A 23,848-nucleotide genomic window follows, 5' to 3' on the forward strand; every position below is an offset into this window, starting at 1 on the left:
GAGGGTTTGGCCAGCCAGGATTTCATTGTCCCATTGTGCTCTAGCGACTCCTTGTGGCGGGCCAGGCGCCTGCAAGCTGACTTCGGACACCAGCATTACGCAGTTTCCTCTGACACATTGGTGCGGCTGGCTTCCGGGTTAAGCGAGCCACTCGGGAGGCCCTCCACTAATAATTTTATCATGTACACACGTGCACGCATGTGTGTGTGTGTGATTAGGTGTGTGTTCTTATTCCATTCAGGGATTAACCAGCAGTCATATTTTGGAGGACACATGGTTCTCGACTTTCACCTCTCCCGAGTCCATAGGGGAGTTGCAGCGATGGGACAAGACTGTAACTACCATTTGGGTGGAAAAATGGGTAAAAAGTACAAAAACACCCCCCAAGTATTAGTGGAGGGGAGAGTGTAACACTAGCCCACTGACAGGTCAGATATGGCCGTCCAGGACTACACTTAACACAACACTTCCCTCACTATGCCTGGGTAGTTGGCAGACGCCTTGGTTTTGATCACACAGTGTATGAGGCACAACATCTGTTGTTCTTTCTCTCACACACAAGCCTTAGGCATTTTCTATTTCCAGCTCTTCTCAGAATATCAGAAACTCATGATCAGATATGGGGTTTCACTTATAAAAGAGAGGAGGATAAATTGAGAAGATTGGAAGATAAAATGTACCTATATTAAACCATTTAAGAGGGAGAAAACAACTGTGCTATGGGAGTGGTACATTCAGGGACCTGGTCAACTAAATTAACACAATTATCATACCCCCTTTCCACATTTTCCAACAGACTCACACTGCTTCACCTTTAATCACCAGCAGGGGGCAGCCAAGAGAGGATTTTTAGGTTCTTTGCCCTCACTGGCACTGTGATCCTCCATGAGTAAATATGAACACAGAATGAAATGCTCTAATGCCTCGCTTTTGCCTCGATGGTCTGGCCTACCTGGCCCTGGCTGGAACTGGACTGCAGCTCATAGATGTTTTGAGAGACACACAGGCAGATCAAATGTAGGTTAAACCTCCAGTACAACATCTTATTCACCCATGCATGATGGTACTTGTGTCTCATCGCAATAGTTTTACAGTGCCGGAATCCTGTCTGGTATTAGCAAGAACAAAAATACAGCATATGAAAACATTTCTCAAAACCCACCACCAAATTCTGAGGAGAACATCGTGCCAGTCCTAATCAGTAGGCCTTAATATGGATTAAATGGATAGGGTAGATTTAGTTCAACCAAATCAAATCAAACTTTAGACCCATGCCAAATCTTTTCAGTCTCCTGAGTGGAAAAGGTTTTGTCATGCCCTCTTTACGACTGTATGTTTGGACCATGATAGTTCGTTGGTGATGTGTACACCCGAACAAACTCTCGACCCGCTCCACTACAGCCCTGTCGATGTTAATGGGGGCCTGTTTGGCCCACCTTTTCCTGTAGTCCACGATCAGCTCCTTTGTCTTGCTCACATTGAGGGAGAAGTTGTTGTCCTGGCACAACACTGTCAGTTCTCTGACCTCCTCCCTATAGGCCGTCTCATCGTTGTCGTGATCAGGCCTACCACTGTTGTGTCGTCAGCAAACTTAATGATGGGGTTGGAGTCATTTTTGGCCACGCAGTCGTGGGTGAACAGGGAATACAGGAGGGGACTAAGTGCAAACCCCAGAGGGGCCCCAGTGTTTGCATGGCAGACGTGTTGTCACCTACTCTTACCACCTGGGGGGCGGCCTGTCAGGAAGTCCAGGGTCCAGTTGCATAGGGAGTTGTTTAGTCCCAGGGTCCTTAGCTTAGTGATGAGCTTCGTGGGCACTATGGTGTTGAACGCTGAGCTGTAGTCAATGAACAGCATTCCTACATAGGTGTTTATTTTGTCCAGGTGAGAAAGGGCAGTGTGGAGTGCGATTGAGATTGCATCCTCTGTGGATCTGTTGGGGTGATAGGCGAATTGGAGTGGGTCTAGGGTGTCTGGGGGGATGTTGTTGATGTGAGCCATGACCAGCCTTTCAAAGCACTTCATGGCTACCGACGTGAGTGCCATGGGGCGGTAATCATTTAGGCAGGTTACCTTCGCTTCCTTGGGCACAGGGACTATGGTGGTCTGCTTGAAATATGTCGGTATTATAGACTCAGTCAGGGAGAGGTTGAAAATGTCAGTGAAGACACTCGACAGTTGGTCCGCGCATGCTTTGAGTACATGTCCTGGTAATCCGTTATTGTGAATGTTGACCTGTTTAAAGGTTTTGTTCACATCAGCTACCGAGAGCATTATCACACAGTCATCCAGAACAGCTGGTGCTCTCGTGCATGCGTCAGTGTTGCTTTCCTCTAAGCGAGCATACCAGGCATTCTGGTAGGCTCGCATTACTGGGCAGCTCGCATCTGGGTTTCCCTTTTAACCTCTGTAATAGTTTTCAAGCCTTGCCACAGCCGACGAGCATCAGAGCTGGTGTAGTAAGATTCAATCTTAATCCTGTATTGATGCTTTGCTTGTTTGATGGTTCGTCTGAGGGCATAGAGGGATTTCTTATCCCTTATCCCGTGTCCGGATTAGTCTCCCACTCCTTGAAAGCGGAAGCTCTAGCCTTTAGCTCGATGCAGATGCTGCCTGTAATCAATGGCTTCTGGTTGGGATATGTACTTACAGTCACTGTGGGGACGACATCATCGATACACTTATTGATGAAGCCGATGACTGAGGTGGTGGATTCCTCAATGCCATTGGATGATTCCCGGAACATATTCCAGTCTGTGCTAGCGAAACAGTCCGTGTCATCCGACCACTTCCATATTATTATTTATTTATTTATTTATTTATTTTTAACCCTTTTTCTCCCCAATTTCGTGGTATCCAATTGTTGTAGTAGCTACTATCTTGTCTCATCGCTACAACTCCCGTACGGGCTCGGGAGAGACGAAGGTTGAAAGTCATGCGTCCTCCGATACACAACCCAACCAAGCCGCACTGCTTCTTAACACAGCACGCACCCCCCCCCCCTTCTGGTTGCACATGTGACATGCTGGTAAAAATGTGGTAAAATGGATTTAAGTTTGCTTGCAATAAAGTCCCCAGCCACTAGGAGTGCCGCTTCTGGGTGAGCATTTTCTTCTTTGGTTATGGCCTTATAGAGTTGGTTGAGAGCGGTCTTAGTGGCAGTTAAGTGGTAAATAGACGGCTACAAATAATACCGATGAGAACTCTCTTGGTAGATAGTGTGGTCTACAGCTTATCATAAGGCACTCTGCCTCAGGCAAGCAATATCTTGAGACTTCTTTAATAATTGACATTGCACACCAGCTGTTATTGACAAAAAGACACACACCCCCACCCCTCGTCTTACCAGAGGTAGAATCTCTGTTCTGCCGGTGCATGGAAAATACCGCTAGCTCTATATTGTCCGTATCTTCGTTCAGCCACGTCTCAGTGAAACATAAGATGTTACAGTTTTTAATGTCTCGTTGGTAGGATAATCTTAATTTATTTTCCAATGATTGCACGTTAGCAAGAAGAACGGATGCCAGTGGGAGTTTACTCGCTCGCCTCCTGATTCTCAGAAGGCTGCCTGATCTGCGGCCCCTTTCCCAGCATCTTTTCTTCACGCAAAAGTTGTCGATCTGGGCCTGTTCCACTGAAAGCAGCTTCTCATCGGACTCGTTAAAGGAAAAAGTTTATTCCAGTCCGCGTTGAGTAATCGCTTTTCTGATGTCCAGAAGTTATTTTCGGGCCTTCCTTGTTTTATGGATTTGGCAGTAATCTGTGATTCCTGATAATCAGCAACCAAAATATGGGTTAGTCTACTTTTACAGTTGACCATTATTATTTTTATTAAATAGAAAGCGATATGAGCTGGAGAACCCCTTTTACATGCTCCAAATAATCATGCCTAAATCAATGCAAAATCACTTCAAGCCAAGTGTAGAAAAGTCGGATCCTCTTCAGCAAGCTACACTTAAATACAGATTGGTCTACCTAAAACACTCCTGGTACCTAATCCATTGGTGGTGCAATGGCCTACTTCTTCATACAATTAGCTGCCAGTCAATCAGCCCTACTCCTTTACTGTGTCCTCCTTGGGAGAACCCAGAGCAAGAGCATAACACACACTGGGACCTTATCGTCAATATCTGTGTGAGAGTGATAGCTTAGCTATTCTATATGCTGCACACTCCAAAACAGATGTTTCCTCACTATTAGCATACAGCTTTCATATTGCCTACCCAATCGTTATAGAGTCATCAGTGTGAGCTAACGGACGTCAAACAGTAATAGCAACTGATCTTTTCTCATGACTACTTACTTGAAATGGTGTGTATTGGGCTTATTGGTTTAGCTGGTTAGCTAGCTGCCTGTCACGCTAACTAATAGCAGCGTAATGACATGACTAAGGATTCGTGTTAAGTGGCACCCATCAGAACGTATTGTTCTGAGAGTTGCTCTTAACTACTAGATTAGGCTCACTTGTGCTTACGATAAATGTCATGTTACCCAAACAAGCATGGAGTGGGTGTGTGTGGATTATGGGCTTTGTTTTAGCACCTTCATGGTCCTGACTGAATTCAACACAAGCACAGCCTTGTTACAGCTGTTTCTCCAGACCAGAAGGGGAACTAGTGCACATTGTTGCCCTGCAGGTTTGACTTCTCATGACACATTTTTCAGCAGTGGAAAAACATGGCCGCACCTACAACCACACGAATACACACAATCAAGCACAGGAACACGCATTGACAGATGTGTGATCTATGTGCACGTCATCCTGAGTCTGATATGGCACAGACTACTCTGACACCCATTTCCTCTCTCCTTTCCTCTTAACTCTCCCTCTCCCTGGTCTTCCTCCGCTGTCTCCCCCTCTCAGTCCCTCCCTCCCTCTCCACTGAATTACAGTGCATGAGGCTCACATGGTGTACTCTGCAAGGCTGTGGCTATCTAGTCCAGCAGAGACATTCTGATAAGGCCTATATGGTACCACCCTCATCGCTAGCATTGAGAATTTGAGATACACACACAAAAAATGGGTAAACAAGGGCATCTAAACACCAGGTAAGTGATGTCCATTCAGTAGAGCTAGCCAGGTCTGGTCTGGTGTATTGGCTCTTCACCATCACTAAGTGATCCCCTCTGGGAATCAATTCAATGAATTCATTAAGTCAGCTGAGGTCTGAGCTCAGACAACTGTGACGCCTGTACCTAGTCCTCTGACTTCCATTGAAGAACCACCACAACATAGCAATGTTGTGTATCATAACCACTATCATAACCATTTATATATTTGACTTAACTCCAAACTATAATCATAATTAGGCTTAAATAATTTGTCATATTTGCAAAAGTTCTCTCAAATTTGGGGCCTGATGGGAGTTGAGAGCTGGAGCAACAGTAACCAGCTACTACAGAAAGAAAATGTTGGTTTGAATTCCTACTGAACCACACGCAGTCCTGTTCGCCAGGCTGCTCCCATCTTCAATCAGCTGGCGAAAGGCAAGACAAAAATCAATGCAGTTTACAATGCAATGTGTAGCAACATCATTCAGACTACATTGGCTCATACAGGGATCTACATTACAGCAATACACAGAGAGCAGATCTATACGACTGTTGAATTTATTATTGATAAATGAATAAACAATATCCCCATTTTAAATAGAATTGTATCTAGGTAAACTTATACATTGTTTTATAAGTGATTGACAATATGAGTTCATAAGAAGGGATTGTGTGACACGGACAAGGAGTAATAAAATGTTAAAGAACACCATTTCAACTAGGTAGAAACAAATGGGTTGGGGACTGAGTAAAAACATAAGGTCGTTAGCCTATGGTTGACCCAACTGAAACTTAGCTCTGGGGTTTTTAGATAAGGCAGTGAGTGCGCTCCTAGGTTTTCTGTCTAATAAAACTGTCAGTTCAGTGGTGATCGATAATGTTGAGGGGTCAAAAGTTATTTGGGAGTGTGGTAGTAAGTTAGAATTAACTTTTCACCTTACTTTGTCCCGGTCGAGAGGAGGGGATTCGGTTAAAGCAGTGAAATGACGTCATGATCTGTATATAAACTGATGCATGTGTTTAAGTGGGAGCGCGCTCCGAGAATAAATTATATTACCTATTATTTAAAGACTGGTCTGCGTCTATTTTATGCAAACAAGAAATCTTACAAATTCTCATAAAATAGATTAAGGGCTTTCAATTGATGAAAGCACATTGGCATAATTAAATTATACTAACAACGACACACACTGGGCGTTGTTAGTGATATCATAACTCCTACAGAAACTCCAGCTTCAGTGCTAACAGTGAGGGTGGTATAAATCTGCTCTCTGTGTATTGCTGTAATACAGATCCCTGTATAAGCCAATGCAGTCTGAATGATGTTGTGACACATTGAATTGTAAACTGCACTGATTGTTGTCTCGCCTTTCGCCAGTTGATTGAAGATGGGAGCAGTGGCACATACAGAGTTATGATAATGTTATTGAAACTCTAGTGCAGGGTTGCCAAACTAATTTTTCCCCGGGGCCGCATTCGGTCTTCAACAAGGTTGACATTATGTTAAATATCCTTGCTGACAAAATGTGCCAAAAAATAGTCCTAGTTTTTGGAATTTTATGCTCCCTGACTGTCTAGCTTTCAGTTAGGTGATTATTAGTGAACTGGACACAGTCCAGAAACTGTTTGAATGTAGGTCCATTATCATTACTACACAATTTTGAGTTGGTTTTAGTTATTTTAAAATATATTGAGTTTGTGAGCTGTGTGTTTGAATTAATAAACTCTGAATTGAGATGACTGAGTAATCTAGAACAATAACTCTAGGACGGTCAGAGGTTTAGCCATCATTCATTTCAACGTGTTTACCTACAAATCTACCTGATTATGTATTTAAGTAAAATTATGTAAAAACACAAACTGCAAACAGAAACTCAGGGAAAAAAGAAACGTCCTCTCACTGTCAACTGCGTTTCTTTTTCAGCAAACTTAACATGTTTGTATGAACATAACAAGATTCAACAACTGAGACATAAACTGAACAAGTTCCACAGACATGTGACTAACAGAAATGGAATGTGTCCCTGGGTCAAAATCAGAAGTAACAGTCAGTATCTGGTGTGGCCACCAGCTGCATTAAGTACTGAAGTGCATCTCCTCCTCATGGACTGCACCAGAATTGCCCACTCTTCCACCAAGGCACCTGGTTCCCGGACATTTCTGGGGGGAATGGCCCTAGCCCTCATCCGATCCAACAGGTCCCAGACGTGCTCAACGGGATTGAGATCCAGGCTCTTCGCTGGCCGTGGCGGAACACTGACTCCCTGTCTTGCAGGAAATCACATACAGAACGAGCAGTATGGGTTATGGCATTGCCATGCTGGAGGGTAATGTCAGGATGAGCCTGCAGGAGGGGTACCACATGAGGGAGGAGGAAGGCTCAGTCCCCAGACAGACAGATAAGTCTGTGTTCTTATGCGTGAGCTGGTGAAAGAGTGATAGGATCACATTACTACGTTTTTTTATTGCTACTTTTACCCTTTTTTCACCCCAATTTCGCGATATCCAATCCAATACAGTCTTGTCTCATCGCTACAACTCCCGTATGGACTCGTGAGAGGCGAAGGTCGAGAGCCGTGTGTCCTCTCGAAACACGACCTAACCAAGCCGCACTGCTTCTTGACACAATGCCCACTTAACCCGCCAGCTGCACCAACGTGTCAGAGGAAACACTGTGGACCTGGCAACCGTGTCAGCGCGCACTACGCCCGGCCCGCCACAGGAGTCGGTTGTGAGCGATGGGACAAGGACATCCCTGCCGGTCAAACCCTCCCCTAACCTGGACGACGCTGGGCCAATTGTGCGCTGCCCCCCCAGTCAGGGGCCGGCTGCGACAGAGCCTGGACTCGAACTCAGAATCTCTAGTGGCATAGCTTGCCCTGCGATGCAGTGCCTTAGACCACTGCGCTACTCGGGAGGCCCACATTACTGACTGACTGTACACCATAAAAGAAGCAAAAGTTGGATGAAAAGTTGGACGTGCCGAAATAGAAAAAAGTTAACTTAATTTAATCTACTGTAGGTCGAGATGAGCCTCCTGTCTGTAGCAATAGACAGGTAGACTTACTTCTCCTGAATGGCCTAACCATACACAAAACAGCACACACACACGTGGGCTGTGGGCACGGTGGTACAGACCAGAAAGATAGAGGATGTTACAGTTGCATTTGTCAATTTCTCCTTCAAAGCAATTTCAAGTCACATGATGTCAATATCCCCCATTTTAATCAACTGAAATTAATACATTGTAATAGATCCATTATTAGCTGCATGATAATAAGAGACATTTCCAACATCGTTCAATTAATGGCAAAAAAAAAAACGCAGCTTAAATAAATGTATATTTGACACGTTTGTGAGTGATGTGGTATAATTTGGTGAACGTATCCTGAAGCAACAGATAGACCATTCCAGCACCTTCCATAGCTGCGCGTGTGTGGGCAGAACCTTGGTATGGTATCACCTAACTAATGCAGTGACTACACCGGTGACGTCGGTCCAATAGCAGCATGCCATGAAGTCGGCTCCTCTCTCTCCAGACCAATTCGCATGCACTTTACAGAGCCACTGCGCCGCGGCGCGCACACCAACACTGCACTCCGTCATAACCGGCTCATGCGCCATGCAAAATACAGCACTCACACACCCAAAATTCACAGAGATCTCATTCACTCTAGTATAAGTCCCTCTATACACACTCCGTATAGGCACTGTTACATCATATAGCAGCCACAGACCCAGTGCGATTCACAAATGGCGCCTATAAGCAGATGACGCTATTCATTCCGGGTGCTTATTCGTCTCTCCCATTACTGCAATGAGACCAAGGAAGCCTGTCACACCTGTCAGATCTTATTTGCAATCTCCAACCAAGTCAAGGCTCTCAGCCCCAAATGATGCAGCCGATACCAAGACGCCTTCAGCGTTTAACAAGTACACAGACAGAGAGAGTCATTGGTCATTTATTGCGATCTACAACTTCAGCATGCAATTCATATCCTATATGGGCAAGACTCCACTCCACTCCGGGTACGATATATGATATTAATCGACGTAACCACACACACCGGCCCAAGAGACGTTGCCAATGACAACTTCCAACACAGTTGGACCGCCCAGAAGAGACGGACCCGAGCCGCAGAGGCAAGGCAGAGTTCCAGTTCCCGCCAGCACCATCGCAGTATGCCTGCGTGTGTACATTGTGCCATAGGTGCGCAAAAACAGACTCTCCCCCATATGTCGCCTTCACACCAGCCACTCAGCCAGACACTGTCAATAGTGACAGCCGGCTGGCTGACGTTGTATGGGAAGCCTTATAACCGCTATCACTGAAACAAAACACAACAAATGAGCACAGCACAGCACTGCACAACCAACACTCCAAGTACACTCCTCTTCCCGACCGCCGCCCTGCTTACCTCTTTCCGTGGGCTGCCTTGTCTTTTTTCCCCTTCGGCCTTCTCTTTCGGGCCTGGATGGCCATCACTAATAGATTTATGCAGAGGTGGGACCGAGGTCCGAGCACGGAGAGAGAGTGAGAGTGGGGGACAGGGAGAAAGAACAACACATCAGTCTCGAGCTATAACTGGCCGGTCCAAGCATCGTAAACCTAAAAGGTTGAAAACCGTAATTTCACCACTTCTAACCAAAACCTACATATGCTGTCCAGGATGCAGAATATTTGAAGAATAAAATAGATTTCCATACCTTTCCTGGAGCTCATGATGTTTTCCTCCTTCCCCTCAGCAGCAGCGGCAGCTCAGCGCCAGCAGCCGGGATCTCTCGCTATCCAGCCTTCCCTCCAGAGAACGCGCACTCCCTCTGTCGTTAGGAGGAGGAGGCGCGCTCAGGCACTGGAGCTCTATGCTACATGGCCGCGCACAACTGGCAGGTGAGGTGAGTGCAAAAAGGAGCCCCCAAAGAACTAAAACCAGAAAGACTGACTCCCGTCTACATTATTAGACTATCCCAATGTATTGTCTCTGATGTCATGAACTTGAAAGGATTCCCTCTGCTTGCCTCCATATTTATCACCACCCCAAAGCATTATTAGTTATTAGGCCTATAGGCTAACTGGGTCATATTATGAGCAAGGAAAAGACTCCAGCTAAATTATCCACCATATTTTATATTTTTGCAAGACATTTTTTTTTTATATTTTTGCAAGACGAACTACAAAAATCTCTGAAACTGGAAACCCTTATCTCCCTCACTAGCTTTCAGCACCAACTGTCAGAGCAGCTCACAGATTACTGCACCTGTACATAGCCCACCTATAATTTAGGCCAAACAACTACCTCTTTCCCTACTGTATTTATTTTATTTATTTTGCTCCTTTGCACCCCATTATTTTTATTTCTACTTTGCACATTCTTCCACTGCAAATCTACCATTCCAGTGTTTTACTTGCTATATTGTATTTACTTTGCCACCATGGCCTTTTTTTGCCTCTACCTCCCTTATCTCACCTCATTTGCTCACATCGTATATAGACTTGTTTATACTGTTTTATTGACTGTATGTTTGTTTTACTCCATGTGTAACTCTATGTCGTTGTATATGTCGAACTGCTTTGCTTTATCTTGGCCAGGTCGCAATTGTAAATGAGAACTTGTTCTCAACTTGCCTACCTGGTTAAATAAAGGTGCAATAAATAAATAAATAAAAACATTTATTGACACGTTGGTTTACTTTTCTGTCAGAGTTGCCATCTTAAAGGATCTTACCAATTTGGAGAACTGTTAAGGCTAGGCTACTGGAGGGACCCAGACATGGTCAGATAGGCCTAGCTGGTTAGGTGAATGGGTTTGGAAATTAATCTGTTGTGGCACCCCATAATCCGTAGCCATGGTGAGTCATATGGCAAACATAATCCGTTATTATCTCACCCTGGATCACAAGCATCCCTATCCCTAAATTTTCCTACAAATAGGCCTATTTCTCAAATAAATGTTGAATGAGAATAGACCTATCTGGGATTGGTTAACCTACATGTTCTTATTAGAGGCCTAGATTAATACTAGGCTATTCAAATTATAATGTATGAGGGAGGATGTATCGTCATTGAACACTAAGAGGAAGCTGCTAAATCATATATCAAATATATTTCTACATTGTAACACCGTGGTGTGTGGCCAAAGTAACCCTAATAGCCTGGAGCTTTGTGATTGACAGGCCCTTGAGGCAATGAGTGTTTGATATGGGCGGGTTTCAAGGAGTGACTATTTCCGGAGTCAAATACACGTGGGTAGGAAACCTGGCGTACTTTATTGTGCGCTCTCTACTAAACCCCTGTACGAGCAGGTAAATCCGATTTTGCAATAGAAACAATTCATGTCAGTATTTCCACATTGCATTCATGTAACTATGCATAGCTTTGCCCTGGCTAAGCATTTGTGTGCGCATTTGACTAGTCATGTTTCTACTTGACATGAGCTATCGTTAGCGGGCTAGCTAGCTAGCTAGTAGCTAATTAGTCAGTTGAAGATAACATCACAACAGAGGCATGCATCTATGAAATTAAACAGGTTTCCAAACCATCTGCCAGTTGAATGGAACTGGGTACCAACAATGTAATAGCATAGCCACAGTGTGAAACGTTGTTGCTACACCGTTTCAGAAAGGAAGATGCATTCACTATAACTAAACAGAATAATTGATCATGTGTTTACAATGACGCTACAGTAGTTAGTTACATAATCATCCTGCCAATCAGGCTATCATCATACTACTAGATAAATAGTGCACTATGCAATTATTTACGTTACGGTGGTCTGGAGGGTGCATGATATGAGGGCCGGTGCGCAAGAAAAGGGCCCGTGTGTTTTTGCGTTACTGATTAATTAGTGAATCACCTACAACTGGGCTGCGTCCAGTGCGAAAAAAACGCATTAGAGCGTTCAATTCAACGGAACCGGTGCTGTTCTGAACGACCAGTTGAAAAACATGGAAGGCAGGGTTTCCCAAACTCGGAAAGGGGAGGTGTTAAATGGCCAATCCAGTACCTTGCTAGAGGCTAGTGTTCACATAATATTTGGTTGAAGTGACATGCTTTGTAAAAAAAATATATATTAAAAAAATGCCTTGTTTACATCCATAGGTCCATCAGGAATTCTCTTTGGGTTGCTTTGAGGTACCATACACCCCATCTACGAACTCCTGACATCCGAGCACCAGGTGTCTGCCAGATACACAGCTTTTTCTTTAAGGTCCCTATCAGCAATCTGTAAGTCAAGTGTTCAGCACAACTCTCCCATTATATTAAAAGAGAAGTTTTCACTTTATTTGAACCAAATCTGTATTTTGGATGTAAATGGCATGTTATAGAAGTCCCCTGATACTTTTTTTTGCAATCTCAATTGTTTTTGAGAAATGTACACTACCAGCTGTATACTTCCGCATGCTCGTTCAGCAGCAGGGGCACAGATAACGTGGACCAAGGCTCCAAATACACCCTTTTAGAAACAGCAATGCTTTCAGTATTTATTTATTTTATTTTTTATTTAACCTTTATTTAACTAGGCAAGTCAGTTGAGAACAATTTCTTATTTACAATGACGGCCTAGGAACAGTGGGTTAACTGCCTTGTTCAGGGGCAGAACGACAGATTTTTACCTTGTCAGCTCAGGGATTCGATCTAGTGACCTTTTGGTTACTGGCCCAATGCTCTAATCACTAGGCTACCTGCTGCCCATATAGTGATGTACAGTATAGTGATGAAGGTCTTTAGATGTTGTACATATTAAATTGTTATTCCTAACTAGTGTTGCACAGTATACTGTAACTTTGGTACCTTTTGGATACTAGAACATGAAATACGGTTCGGTACTAGAATTTTTGTTACTTTCGGTACTTCTGTCAAATGTGTCTCATGGATCGAGCGCCTGACTATCAGTGCACCCGACCCCTTATTATAGCGCTCCCCCTGCCTGCTCCACTTACTCACTGCTAGCCTCCACTGGGATTATGGGCTGCATCATGTTAGCTCCCTATTCATGCTGCTCACAAGTAACACACTTGAATAATGCGGCACGTTATGTAGAAATGTTGCAACTGTTATTTACTGTTCGCAAAACAATGTTCACACAGGCTAGAACACTTCACAATGCAAGATACAGGTAGATTCCAGCTATTATAGGCTACCTTTCCTTGCTAGCTGACAGCTAAAGCTGACATTAATTCACTAACCTACTACTTTGTTTGTGATAATATGCAAACCATCATGCAAAATATGCTGATTTCAAAGCTGATTGTCATCCAAAACTTAATTAATGAACTTATTCGGTCTCTCTCTCATCTCTCCCAAAGATGATCTATTGCAGGGATGGGCAACTCCAGTCCTCGGGGGGGCCTGATTGGTGTCGCATTTTGCCCCCTCCCCAATTGATTAAACTCAATAACTCAATGCATGCACACTTCTATTGAATATGCATTTACCTGTATTGTGGCTAGCCCGAGGCTACATCTTGATTTATCCAGTTTATCAATAGAGATTTACCATTCAAAAAAATATTACCATTACATTGTTATGCAGTTAGATTTGTAAAAACAAAGTCAAATTGATTGTATGATCGTTTTTCTTTAAATTATTATTATTTCTTTTTTTAGTGGGGTGATATTGAACTCAAAATATGCCCAACGATTGAACAGAGCAGTAGTGTTATTGTTTTGATATAGAGTATCTGGATGATATAGAGTATTGCCATACTAAACCTGGTATCGAAGTCAAATTTCTAGTATCGTGACAACACCATTCCAAAATGTATCCGCAACTTTATATACCGTTTTGTGCGACTCAAGCAGGTTCACCTATCCAGCTGTGCTGCTTCTCAGTGTTGCCCGCGCATGCGCACACGGAACAGGATCTTGGACTACACAGAAGTGTCGCTCGAGTCGCACAAAATGGAATTTAACGTTGAGGATACATTTCTTGAATGACACCATTTCATGTGTACATCTAAAGACCTGCGTCACTATAGTGAGTGTTACCGTTTCTAAAAGGACATATTTGGGTCTTTTCGGAGCCATTTGTTCATGTTTTATCTGTGCCGCTGCAACTGCTGAACGAGCCTGAGGAAGTATCTCGCTGGTGGGGCTAGTTTCTCCAAAATAAGTGAGATCGCAAAGAATGTGTCTGGGCACTTCTATAACATGCCATTGATGTCCAAAATACAGATTTGGTTCAAATAAAGTGAGCTTCTCCATTAATTCTATAAGAGTAGGTGTTTGTAGTAGTGGTGTGGATGTTAACAATGACATGCTGAGTGAATACGATGCCTTCTCTTGCCCCTCAGCTTGATCCCTATGGCCGATGCAGAGCCCATGCTGGTCCCTGCCCCTGGGGGGGAGAAGAGAGCATGCCATGCTTTGGAGGAGGAGGAGGTTGACCACAGCACCAAGAGACCCAGAGTCCAGAAGGAGGAGAAGAACGGAGGGCCCTCTCACAAGCTGTCCCAGGATGAGGGAGAAGAGCCAGAGGGGGAAGAGACGGAGCCATTGGACGAGGATGGAGAAGGGGAAGGGTTGGGGTCAGGAGAGGCCTTTGCAGAGATGATGAAGCATGGCCTCACAGAGTTGGATGTGGGGATTCTGAAGTTTGTCAGTGAACACCAGGGGTTCTCAGGCATTCTCAAGGAGAGGTTAGTCCTGACTCCCGCCCTCCTGAAGTGCGATCTGAACATGGTGTATGTGTTGCTGTGTGTGTTTCGCTATGACTGAGATCAGCTCTTGCTCTGTCTGTGTTAAGGTACTCTGACTTTGTGGTGCACGAGATCAACAAAGAAGGCAAGACTGTGCGGTTGGATGATCTCTCTGTTCCTGAGGAGGCTGAGGTGAGCTAACAATGAATCAGTATACATTTCTTTAGTCTTGCAGTTTAGAGTGAAATATAATCTATAGGTCATTGCCGAAGTTAAACTCTGATGTTGGACTTGTCTTGCAATAGGAGGCCCCAGTAGAGCAGCCAGAGTCCCAGGTTTTCACAGAGGAGCAGAATCAGCAGCTGGAGCAGCTACAACTCTTCAAGAACAAAGAGGGTAATGTCTCTATAGAGGTGAGTGCATGCACCGTTTCCACCAAGCACACTGAACGTTTCTTTTCATTGCACATTGTATCATTCTAGTTAAGATGTTAAGTTTACATTTGACCACGGTCCTAAAAAGGCAAACTTTAGAGATCAATTAAGTTTTTAATACACGCACACAGGTAGCTGATGACACAAAAGAGAAGCGGACCCTGGTCCACAAGGCTGTGAAGACCCTGTACCCTGGACTGGAGACCAAGACAGAGGAGCGGGAGGGAAAGAAGTTCATCGTGGCCTACCACGCAGCTGGACAGAAAGCCCTCGCAGGTACAGGAGAGAATTGGAGATTTTCTGGGTTGTCTCTCTGGTTTATTTCCTGTTGCTGGGTGAAATCTCTGTAACATCGATCATAGAACCGAATCAAGTCGCTTTCACGTTCTCTTACTTCAACAAAGAGTTTACATTTCAGAATGGGGAAAGTTATGATTGAATGTTTGGAAAAGGGTGGTGCTGCATGCCCTTGTTCAGCTCGGCCTCATGTCTCTGATTGCATGGGGTTCTCTCTAAGCTGAGTAGCTACTGGGTTGGCTATGGGATTATATGTAGGGTGCATGAATGAACAGGTGCATGTGTGAGGTCAACACACCTGCATGATGATGCTGACTAAAGATCCAGACTAAAGATCCCGACCAGTCCCATGGACTGAGAGAGATCACATGGATCTTGATTTCTATCCAGGTTTCTGTGAACTTTTAGACGTTAGAAGTCTCCCCAACAAATCAGCAGTCTCTCTCTCGACGTGGACTGGCATATTTTGCCTCTGAATCAAGTCCCTAGGCTTGTTAAGATCATTTAAGACGTCGCCGTTTTTCACATGAATCATTTCCTGTAAATGTAGTGGCCTATTCAAAAAGAGCACAACATGGTAGTCATCAAATAATGGCTACTCTGTCATGCCCACGGAACACTCGTGCTGCACAGAACGGTTTAGACACAACGGCATTCCAACCCTGCATGCTGACCTCGCCACCCCTGCCGGTCTGTCTGTCTAGCGGTCCACGACCGTCTTTTAGTAACATTCTTTTATCGTTTATATCCTATTCCTTTTGCTCTTCTCTGGGTGGACAGAGGTCAAAGAAGCTGCAGGTAAGACTTTCTCGTCCACTCTGCTCAGGTTTCAGGAGACCCCAGTCCGTAACAAATGTTGGATTAACCTCAACTGATTTAAATGGCAGCTCATTGTCTGGCATGACGTCATCGCTCTTTTGGGAATTGCTGGATTTGACCAAACCGACTTGTGTGTTTGAACGCGTGTTGTCTGGTATTTTTTTTTTCTGAAATGTTGGTAGTTAGAAATAGACAACAGTTTTTTTTCTACATAGAAAAGAATTGGGCGGGCCGCTTAAGTGTTTTTGTTGTTGGGCCGCCTATGTCCAAACAGAATTTAAAAGTGTACAGATATAAAGTATGTTGAAAAGATAATGGACAGTTCATTCTCAAAAAATATATATCACCAAAGTAAAAGCTTGACAGTCAGGGAGAACCTAGAATTCCCCAAATGAATTTTTGTCATGATGTGTGGCCCTCATTGATTTTATGTTTGAGTCACTTGGATAGCACAAGCAATGGCAAGGTGTGTAGAATTGCAGGAAACTAGCTTCAAAACAGCTCAATTTTGTCACTGACCAACAGGGAGGGGCTCTAAAATATTGGGTCACCTTTAGCCACGCCCACCACCTAAGCCCCGTTATGATCCAGAAAAAACGCTGCACATAATAAATAATAAAACCACTCTGATTATCCTGCTTGTTCAATATGGCTACTGTTTTCAGCCTATGGTAAATAGTCATTACCAATTTCAGGGTGTAGGCTAAGGAAGAAGAACCCCAGTTGGTTAGTTTAGAGCAATGGGGAATGAGTGTTTGAGGGCAGCATTTAAATTACTGAGGCGTCCGTCTTGGGACATATATGCAGGATGCTAGTGGCATAAAACAGTTGTTAAATAAGTGGTTGCTGCTGTCTGTGTTGGGCTCCTTAACAGAGCTGCCTCCGCACAAAAGGATAAAGGAGGAAGATAGTCATTTGAAAAGCATACCAAAGCCCTGCCTACTGATGCGGGTGTATTCTCTGACAGATGCGGTCTGTCTGATATTCTGCCTTTATCTCCACAACTCACTCCTGTCCTCCTGTCTCCCTGGCCAGCCCCCAGGAAACACTCCTGGCCTAAGAGCCGCGGGGCCTTCTGCCACTTCGTCCTCTACAAGGAGAACAGAGACACCATGGAGGCCATCAACGTGCTCTCCAAGTTCCTCAGGTAGAAAACACACACAGTTTCTCATAGCATTTTCCCCACAATATGTAAGCAAAACTTCTACTAAACTGTATAACTCCTGACTTTGTGTCTGTTATTTCCCAGGATGAGGCCCAATGTCTTCTCCTACATGGGGACCAAGGACAAGAGAGCCATCACTGTGCAGGAGATTGCAGTTCTCAAGTGAGTGGTGGCTTGCCACTATCAGCAAATACTTGTAATTATGTACTTACTTAACCTATGTTCTCTGTCCCTTCAGGATCACAGCAGAAAGACTGTCTCACCTCAACAAGTGCCTCAATAACTTTAAACTGGGAAACTTCTGCTACAAGAAACACCCTTTGAAGCTGGGAGAACTACAGGGCAATCACTTCACTGTGGTCATCAGGTCAGTGGATACTAGCTGCACATGTCGATGTGTGTAATCTCTTTGCTTGAACTTTGTAACTCAAAACTACTCTCCAATCCTGATTTGATTCATTGAACAATTAAAATAGCGCAGCAACTTTTAATCTGATCTACACGTTGCTATTTGTTCCCGGCTGGTTACCTCCCACACAGGAACATCACAGGGACAGAGGAGCAGGTCCAGCAGGCCATGTCCTCCCTTAGAGAGACGGGCTTCATCAACTACTACGGCATGCAGCGCTTTGGCACCACCGCCGTGCCCACACACCAAGTTGGCAAGTAAGGACACGGGACTCTCACACATTTGGGTATGGGGTCGGCAGGTAAAAACATGACCCCCTTGGTGCATAGGGTAACCGGCCCATGGGTGTACAGGGTTGGCAGGGGATGGATGATTGACTGTTGTTGTTGTCCCTCTGTTTGGACCAGGGCCATCTTGCAAGACAACTGGAAGGAAGTGATAGATCTGATCCTGAAGCCTCGCCCTGGAGGTAAAACATCTACTGGCTTTCATTTGTCGTTATATCGAACGGTTTCTGCCACAGCGTGGCCTTTGTGACAACTGCAGATGTAAAAAGGATGTTTTAATAGAATATGATGTATTGATTTACTGCTCTCGCTCTCTCTGCCAAGCGGAGAAAGGTTATCTGGTGAAGTGCCGTGAGGAGTGGGCCCAGTCCCAGGACCCAGAAGCAGCTCTAAAGAAGCTGCCTGTTAAACGCTGTGTGGAGGGACAGCTGCTCCGAGGTCTCTCCATGTATGGCAAGAAGAACATCATCACTGCCTTCGCCATGGTGAGCTGAGTCCGCTTTTACTGGTACAAACTAACTGGCAGACACACATTTTATATCTGGTCAGGAAGCAGTGGGTGTACTCGCGCACACTTGCCAAATGGCAATATCAGACATCACATCACGTACCTTTTATTTATCCTCAAGTTGTTCCAATGGACTACGTTGTTAAAGGTGAGAAACAAATGTAGCCACACAGGTCCGCTGTTGATTTGTTTGACTTATTAAAGCTGTTATATGTCACTTTATGAGCGGCCTGACCAAATTTACATAGAAATGTGCATTATAGATCTGCCATTCTCATTGGAAGCAAGTCAAAGAAGCGGTAGATGTGTTCTATGTGCGCTATTTTTATGCTTCCTATTATGTTTCGTTTGTGCGTCTTTTACCTTCTGTTTTGCCCACCAGTTGAAAATGCTATATTTTTGGTCATGGAAAATATATTTCACAGTGGTTTAGATGGTACAATGATTCTCTACGCTATACTTGCTTGTTTTGTCACAAACTGAAATTATGCAAACTATTCAAATTGTAGCAACCAGGAAATGGCGGAGGAGTTTCTGCTTGGTGCACCTTTTTTTAAAGTATGTTTTCATCTGGTTTATTATAGCTGAGGCAACTCCCTGTGTTGGCCCTCCTCTTGTCTTCTAGATCCCTCGTAACAACCGGCTGATGTACATCCACAGCTACCAGAGCTTTATGTGGAACACCATGGTCAGCAGACGCATTGAGGCCTTCGGACTGAAGGCTGTGGAGGGAGACCTCGTGCTCAGGGGAGGTGGGTCCTATCTGTTTATGTTTTGTGGGTGTATCTCTGATTCACCAGCGCTTGTGGTTTGGAATTCTTGATTAAATGTTCTGTAGAGAAGTAATGGAGCACACGGCCCAGAGTGCCTGTCTCACAGATGGCTCTAAAGTGTAATACTTCATGTCTAACAAAGGGGTTCAGACCACCCGCTGAGCTGGGCTGAGTTAAAGTGCTCATTCTATGTAGGGTCTCAAACCAAGTGATGTAGACATCATCCTATTCCCAGTGGTGTAAAGGTCTTTAGTAAAAATACTTTAAAATACTACTTAAGTTGTTTTTTTGCGGTATCTGTACTTTACTTTACTATTTATATTTTGGACAACTTTTACTTCACTGTTTCGTTGTTCATTTGTTCAGTCGTTTCATTCTCAACCAGGATTTCTGTGGAATGCCGTTGCGTGTCAAAGATAACACTACACTATTTGACGTGTCAAATAACCTTGTTGACCAATCAGGACCTGAATAAGACTGCACGTCACACAATACTGAAACGCGTTCATAAATCTTTTACGTAGCTGTTACACATTGATTACACCATCACTCGTATTTCTTATGTCACAACGATTCATCGATACGTATGCTATGATGCTGGTGAAGTTGTCTCGCGCATCTACAGTGCTGGTCATAAAAAAGCTAGCAAACTCATGGATGCAAACAATGTTCTTCTTCAAAAACAGCAAAATGACAATCTGTTTCAGTAGCTATAGTTAGCTAGCTAGGTGTCATCATCTAAAATAACCCTAATTTAAAAAACACTTATTTGATTAATGGTGGTCGGACCCATCTATGTGAAGCTAGCCACAATAAGCATTAGCAACAATAGTGGACTTTGAGGTTAGCCTTCAAAATAAAAGTATGACATAATTGTAATAATTTGCGTCACTGTCAATGACATACTTTTATTTTGAAGGCAAACCGCAAATTCCACTTGTGCCTAATCCTTATAGCTTCACAACACAACCCTGTGAGGTCGAGCCTCACTGGCCAGGTGAAGTTAGCTGGCTGCTTATAACGTTAGCTTTGGGCAACAGGGTTAAGTAGCTGGCTAGCTATCTATTTTCATGAACTGAAGTTCAATTTCAATAGGCGAACAACAAGTGGCAACCTTGCTAGTACTTACTCACAAGGATTCCTAAATCATTGCTAAGAATAATGAAAATTACTGCAGTTTCTACTGGTCATTGTTTTCAGGCTGATTGTATTGGTGCTACCAAGCTAAAGCTAGCTACTCCAGAAGTTGCGGTCGAACAAATTCTGCCTTATTACTAACGCGGTATTGTGAACACATCGTTCGTGTCCGGTGTTTGCTTATTTGCCTACTTTTTTGTACAACTTTGACAGTGCTACTGTATATTTTTTGACATGCAAAGACATAGTTTGTATATCATGAAGCTAATAGCAGTGATGCTATTACTATGTAACTCCGGTAGGGCAACATCTGAAAAATAGCACACTTGGTAGTGTGTACCGGTGCTCAACCAGTTGGCGAAATCCAACATCACCCACGACAGAGAACGGTTGATTGTCAAGGGCAATGAATCCATTATCTTGGCGTTAATGGATTTCGCCTTTGAGTTGTGTCGCTGAAATTGTCTTACTCTTTCAAATGACTGCTCGACTTGTTGACTGCTCGATCCACACAGCAGACATTGTGGGCTAGGTTAGGAATGCTGTGTTGCACGTGTAGCGCAAAAAAAAAAATTACGCAAGTAGTATTTTCCTGGGTGACTCACTTTTACTTGAGTTATTTTCTATTAAGGTATCTTTACTTTTACTCAAGTATGACAATTGGGTACTTTTTCTACCACTGCTATTCACCCTCTTATCTCCAGGCACTGCATTCGTGCTGTCCGCAGCAGAGGCCGAGACCCACTCTATCCAAGACGTGGTGATGCCCCTACCAGGGTTTGACGTCATCTACCCCACTCACCACGGTAAGAGAGCCCTGCATCCTCCCACCATGTCTCTCTTCCTCCCTTAAGCTCTCCCCTCCCCCATAATCGGAAACAATCTCCTTAATTGATTTTTTTACCTTTACCTTACTGAACGGTTTGTCCAGTTTGAACTAGTTTCATTTGGCTTGTTTGCCCTGACATGAACTAGTTTCATTTGGCTTGTTTGCCCTGACATGAACTAGTTTCATGTCAGGGCAAAGTATTCTCCTGTTGTCTGGGATGTTATAAGCAGAGGTGAAGAAGAATTTCAATCCCTGAAAAATGATATCTCCTGAGTGGCGCAGCGGTGTATTGCATCTCAGTGCTAGAGGTGTCACTACAGACCCTGGTTCGATTCCAGGCTGTATCACAACGGGCTGTGATTGGGGGTCCTGTAGGGCGGTGCACAATTGGCCCAGCGTCGTTAGGGTTTGGCCTGGTAGGCCGTCATGGTAAACAATAATTTGTTCTTAACTGACTTGCCTAGTTAAATAAAATGTAAAAAAAGATCTCTGGAGTATTCTATTCTGTTTTACTGTTCTATTCTATTCAGATATGTGGTTGGAGTGTGTGTTTCAGATGTGATTGTGTCTTTTCCTCCTGTTCTGTAACAGTGGGTAAGGGCTACAGGGAGATGCTGAGTGCAGATAACCTGGACATTGACAACATGCGACACAGGGTGAGGGACTACTCTCTGGCCGGGGCCTACCGACGCATCCTCATCAAACCCAGTGACGTCAGCTGGTCTGTAACACTCGCTATCCCCTTAGTATCAATTAATACAACTACTTTCAGTCTTGGCTAACTATAGGAAAAAGCAAAGGAATAGTGTTGAAGTTTTTGTTACACATTCTAAATGCATAAAAAGGAGCTGAGGATTGCTTCCTTTTTCCCTTGCGCATGATAATGTGATTGCCTTGTATAATATTTCCTCCTCTACATTCCTGAGTTGTTTCTTGTATCATCTCTCCTTCTATAGGGAGGTGATTAACTATGAGGACCCTCGTGTCTCCCTGGTCCACACTGATGTGGAGAAACTAGAGGACCAACCTCCCCCAGTCTTCAACAAAGGTATGTTCTAGTTTCATCCTGTTGCTGTGATTTAATCAATATGTGGTACTTTTCCACTCACCTTGTATCTACTCCATTAAATTGAAAAAGGCTCTTGGTAGTGTGTTTCTCCTAACTCTTTCTCTCCTCCACCCACCAGAGGGGAAGTACAGGGCTCTGAGGATGGAGTTCTCCCTGCCTCCCTCTACCTACGCCACCATGGCCATCAGAGAGGTGCTCAAGATGGACACCAGCATCAAGAACCAGACTCAGCTCAACACCACCTGGCTCAACTAATACAACCGAACTGGGCCCACTGAGCTTCATACAGGCCCACTGGGCTGCTTTTCCAGGCTGCCGAGCAGTCTGTCCTTTAGTGGGTGTCTACTCACTGTATGTGAGACTAACAGTCTATATTGTATGTATGTGTGTGTGTGGGAGTGTTTTGATACTTTGCCAAGCCAAAGGTCATTCCTCTCATGTTGTGTCAGTCAGGGTGATGGGAAATCTTACCTCATCCCACGCTACCAAGAGTAACAACTCTGATATTATATTGTTACTACTCTGATCATTTTCTTAGTTTCTTCATTTTTTTATCAGGAAGTTTTTACTGTCTTTTAAAGCTTTGCAGCACTGGAGAAATTCAGAGATATGTTTTGGAAACCGCTGACGTGCTACAGAAGCACTTTAAAGGGGCTGTGTAGAACGGTTTATGTAACCCATGGTGTTGCTCTGTGACACCCCTGCTACTTCCCAGGGTACTACAATGACCTGACCCTGGTTGTACAGAATTACTGTTTGCTTTTTTAACTGTAAAATGTTTTTGTTTTTTTGGAAACCAGCTCTCTTACAGAGAGAGAATTAAAATGCCGAGTGTAAATGCTTTTTGTGCCGTTATTCATGGTCTTGGATCAGATGTATCATTCTGCTCTAACCTGTGCCACACTCGGTATTATCTTGAACTTGTAAAGTTGCCTATGGTAACTATTCAGCCCAAGAACATCAACCCTACAATTCCATTGTCAAAATAATGGGTGGCTTTTCTGGAGCATTTACTGTCATAAAACCAGTGTTGCTTGATCAAAACGATTACTATATTCAACATACATTGACATTTATATAGTACAGTGTTGTAGCTCAATGCTTATGGGGCTGTGGGGACTATTTCTGGTTGATGGCAGTAGAGATGAATCCTGGAAATGACCGATCAAGTGCTCTGTTTTGGCCTCCAGTGGCCACTGAAACACAGTGCCCCATTGCTGCTGGTCATGGTAGGTGCTGTGGAGCTGACCATCTGGCAGGGTGGCTGATGCCAGCTGGCTGTAGTCACTGAATTCATCGCCTGGCTCCAATCTAATTTGTTTGACTGGATCCTGTCACCAGCCAGTCACCCTGGGATACTGAGGAGGATCTCATTACATGATTTTTCTCTTATGTAGTGCTCTGAAATAGAATCTGGTCAAGAAAGCACTT

The 23,848-nt window shown here is 44.1% G+C and overlaps 2 protein-coding genes across 9 annotated transcripts in view; one reads left to right on the forward strand and one right to left on the reverse strand.

Moving 5' to 3' along the window:
• LOC110493507 (SRSF protein kinase 2) overlaps window positions 1-9,917 on the reverse strand; it is a 71,746-nt gene extending 61,829 nt beyond the window's left edge. For all 7 annotated transcript variants that reach the window (XM_090204317.1, XM_036952751.2, XM_036952729.2 and 4 more), the window contains exons 1-2: window positions 9,760-9,917; window positions 9,471-9,537 (exon numbers count right to left, since the gene is read on the reverse strand). In XM_090204317.1, the coding sequence (XP_090060443.1) occupies window positions 9,471-9,537; window positions 9,760-9,775 (83 nt within the window). In that variant the 5' untranslated portion in view covers window positions 9,776-9,917. The remainder of the gene's footprint in view (window positions 1-9,470; window positions 9,538-9,759) is intronic.
• Window positions 9,918-11,212: 1,295 nt separating this feature from the next.
• LOC110493518 (pseudouridylate synthase 7 homolog) lies at window positions 11,213-23,255 on the forward strand. Of its 2 annotated transcripts, XM_090204359.1 has the most exons (18): window positions 11,213-11,355; window positions 12,152-12,277; window positions 14,346-14,690; window positions 14,798-14,882; window positions 14,996-15,103; window positions 15,256-15,400; window positions 16,202-16,219; window positions 17,276-17,387; window positions 17,490-17,567; window positions 17,644-17,772; window positions 17,946-18,071; window positions 18,222-18,283; window positions 18,426-18,586; window positions 19,235-19,361; window positions 21,224-21,325; window positions 21,940-22,069; window positions 22,305-22,396; window positions 22,536-23,255. In XM_090204359.1, the coding sequence occupies exons 1-18, from the start codon at window positions 11,252-11,254 to the stop codon at window positions 22,670-22,672; spliced, it is 2,187 nt and encodes a 728-aa protein (XP_090060485.1). In that variant the 5' UTR covers window positions 11,213-11,251; the 3' UTR covers window positions 22,673-23,255. The 2 variants fall into 2 exon arrangements, with proteins under 2 accessions (XP_090060485.1, XP_021423522.2); XM_021567847.3 differs by lacking the exon at window positions 16,202-16,219.
• Window positions 23,256-23,848: the final 593 nt, after the last annotated feature.

Source organism: Oncorhynchus mykiss, chromosome 2 (genome assembly GCF_057628025.1).
Source record: "Oncorhynchus mykiss isolate SJ-2025 chromosome 2, ASM5762802v1, whole genome shotgun sequence".
NCBI lineage: Eukaryota > Metazoa > Chordata > Actinopteri > Salmoniformes > Salmonidae > Oncorhynchus > Oncorhynchus mykiss.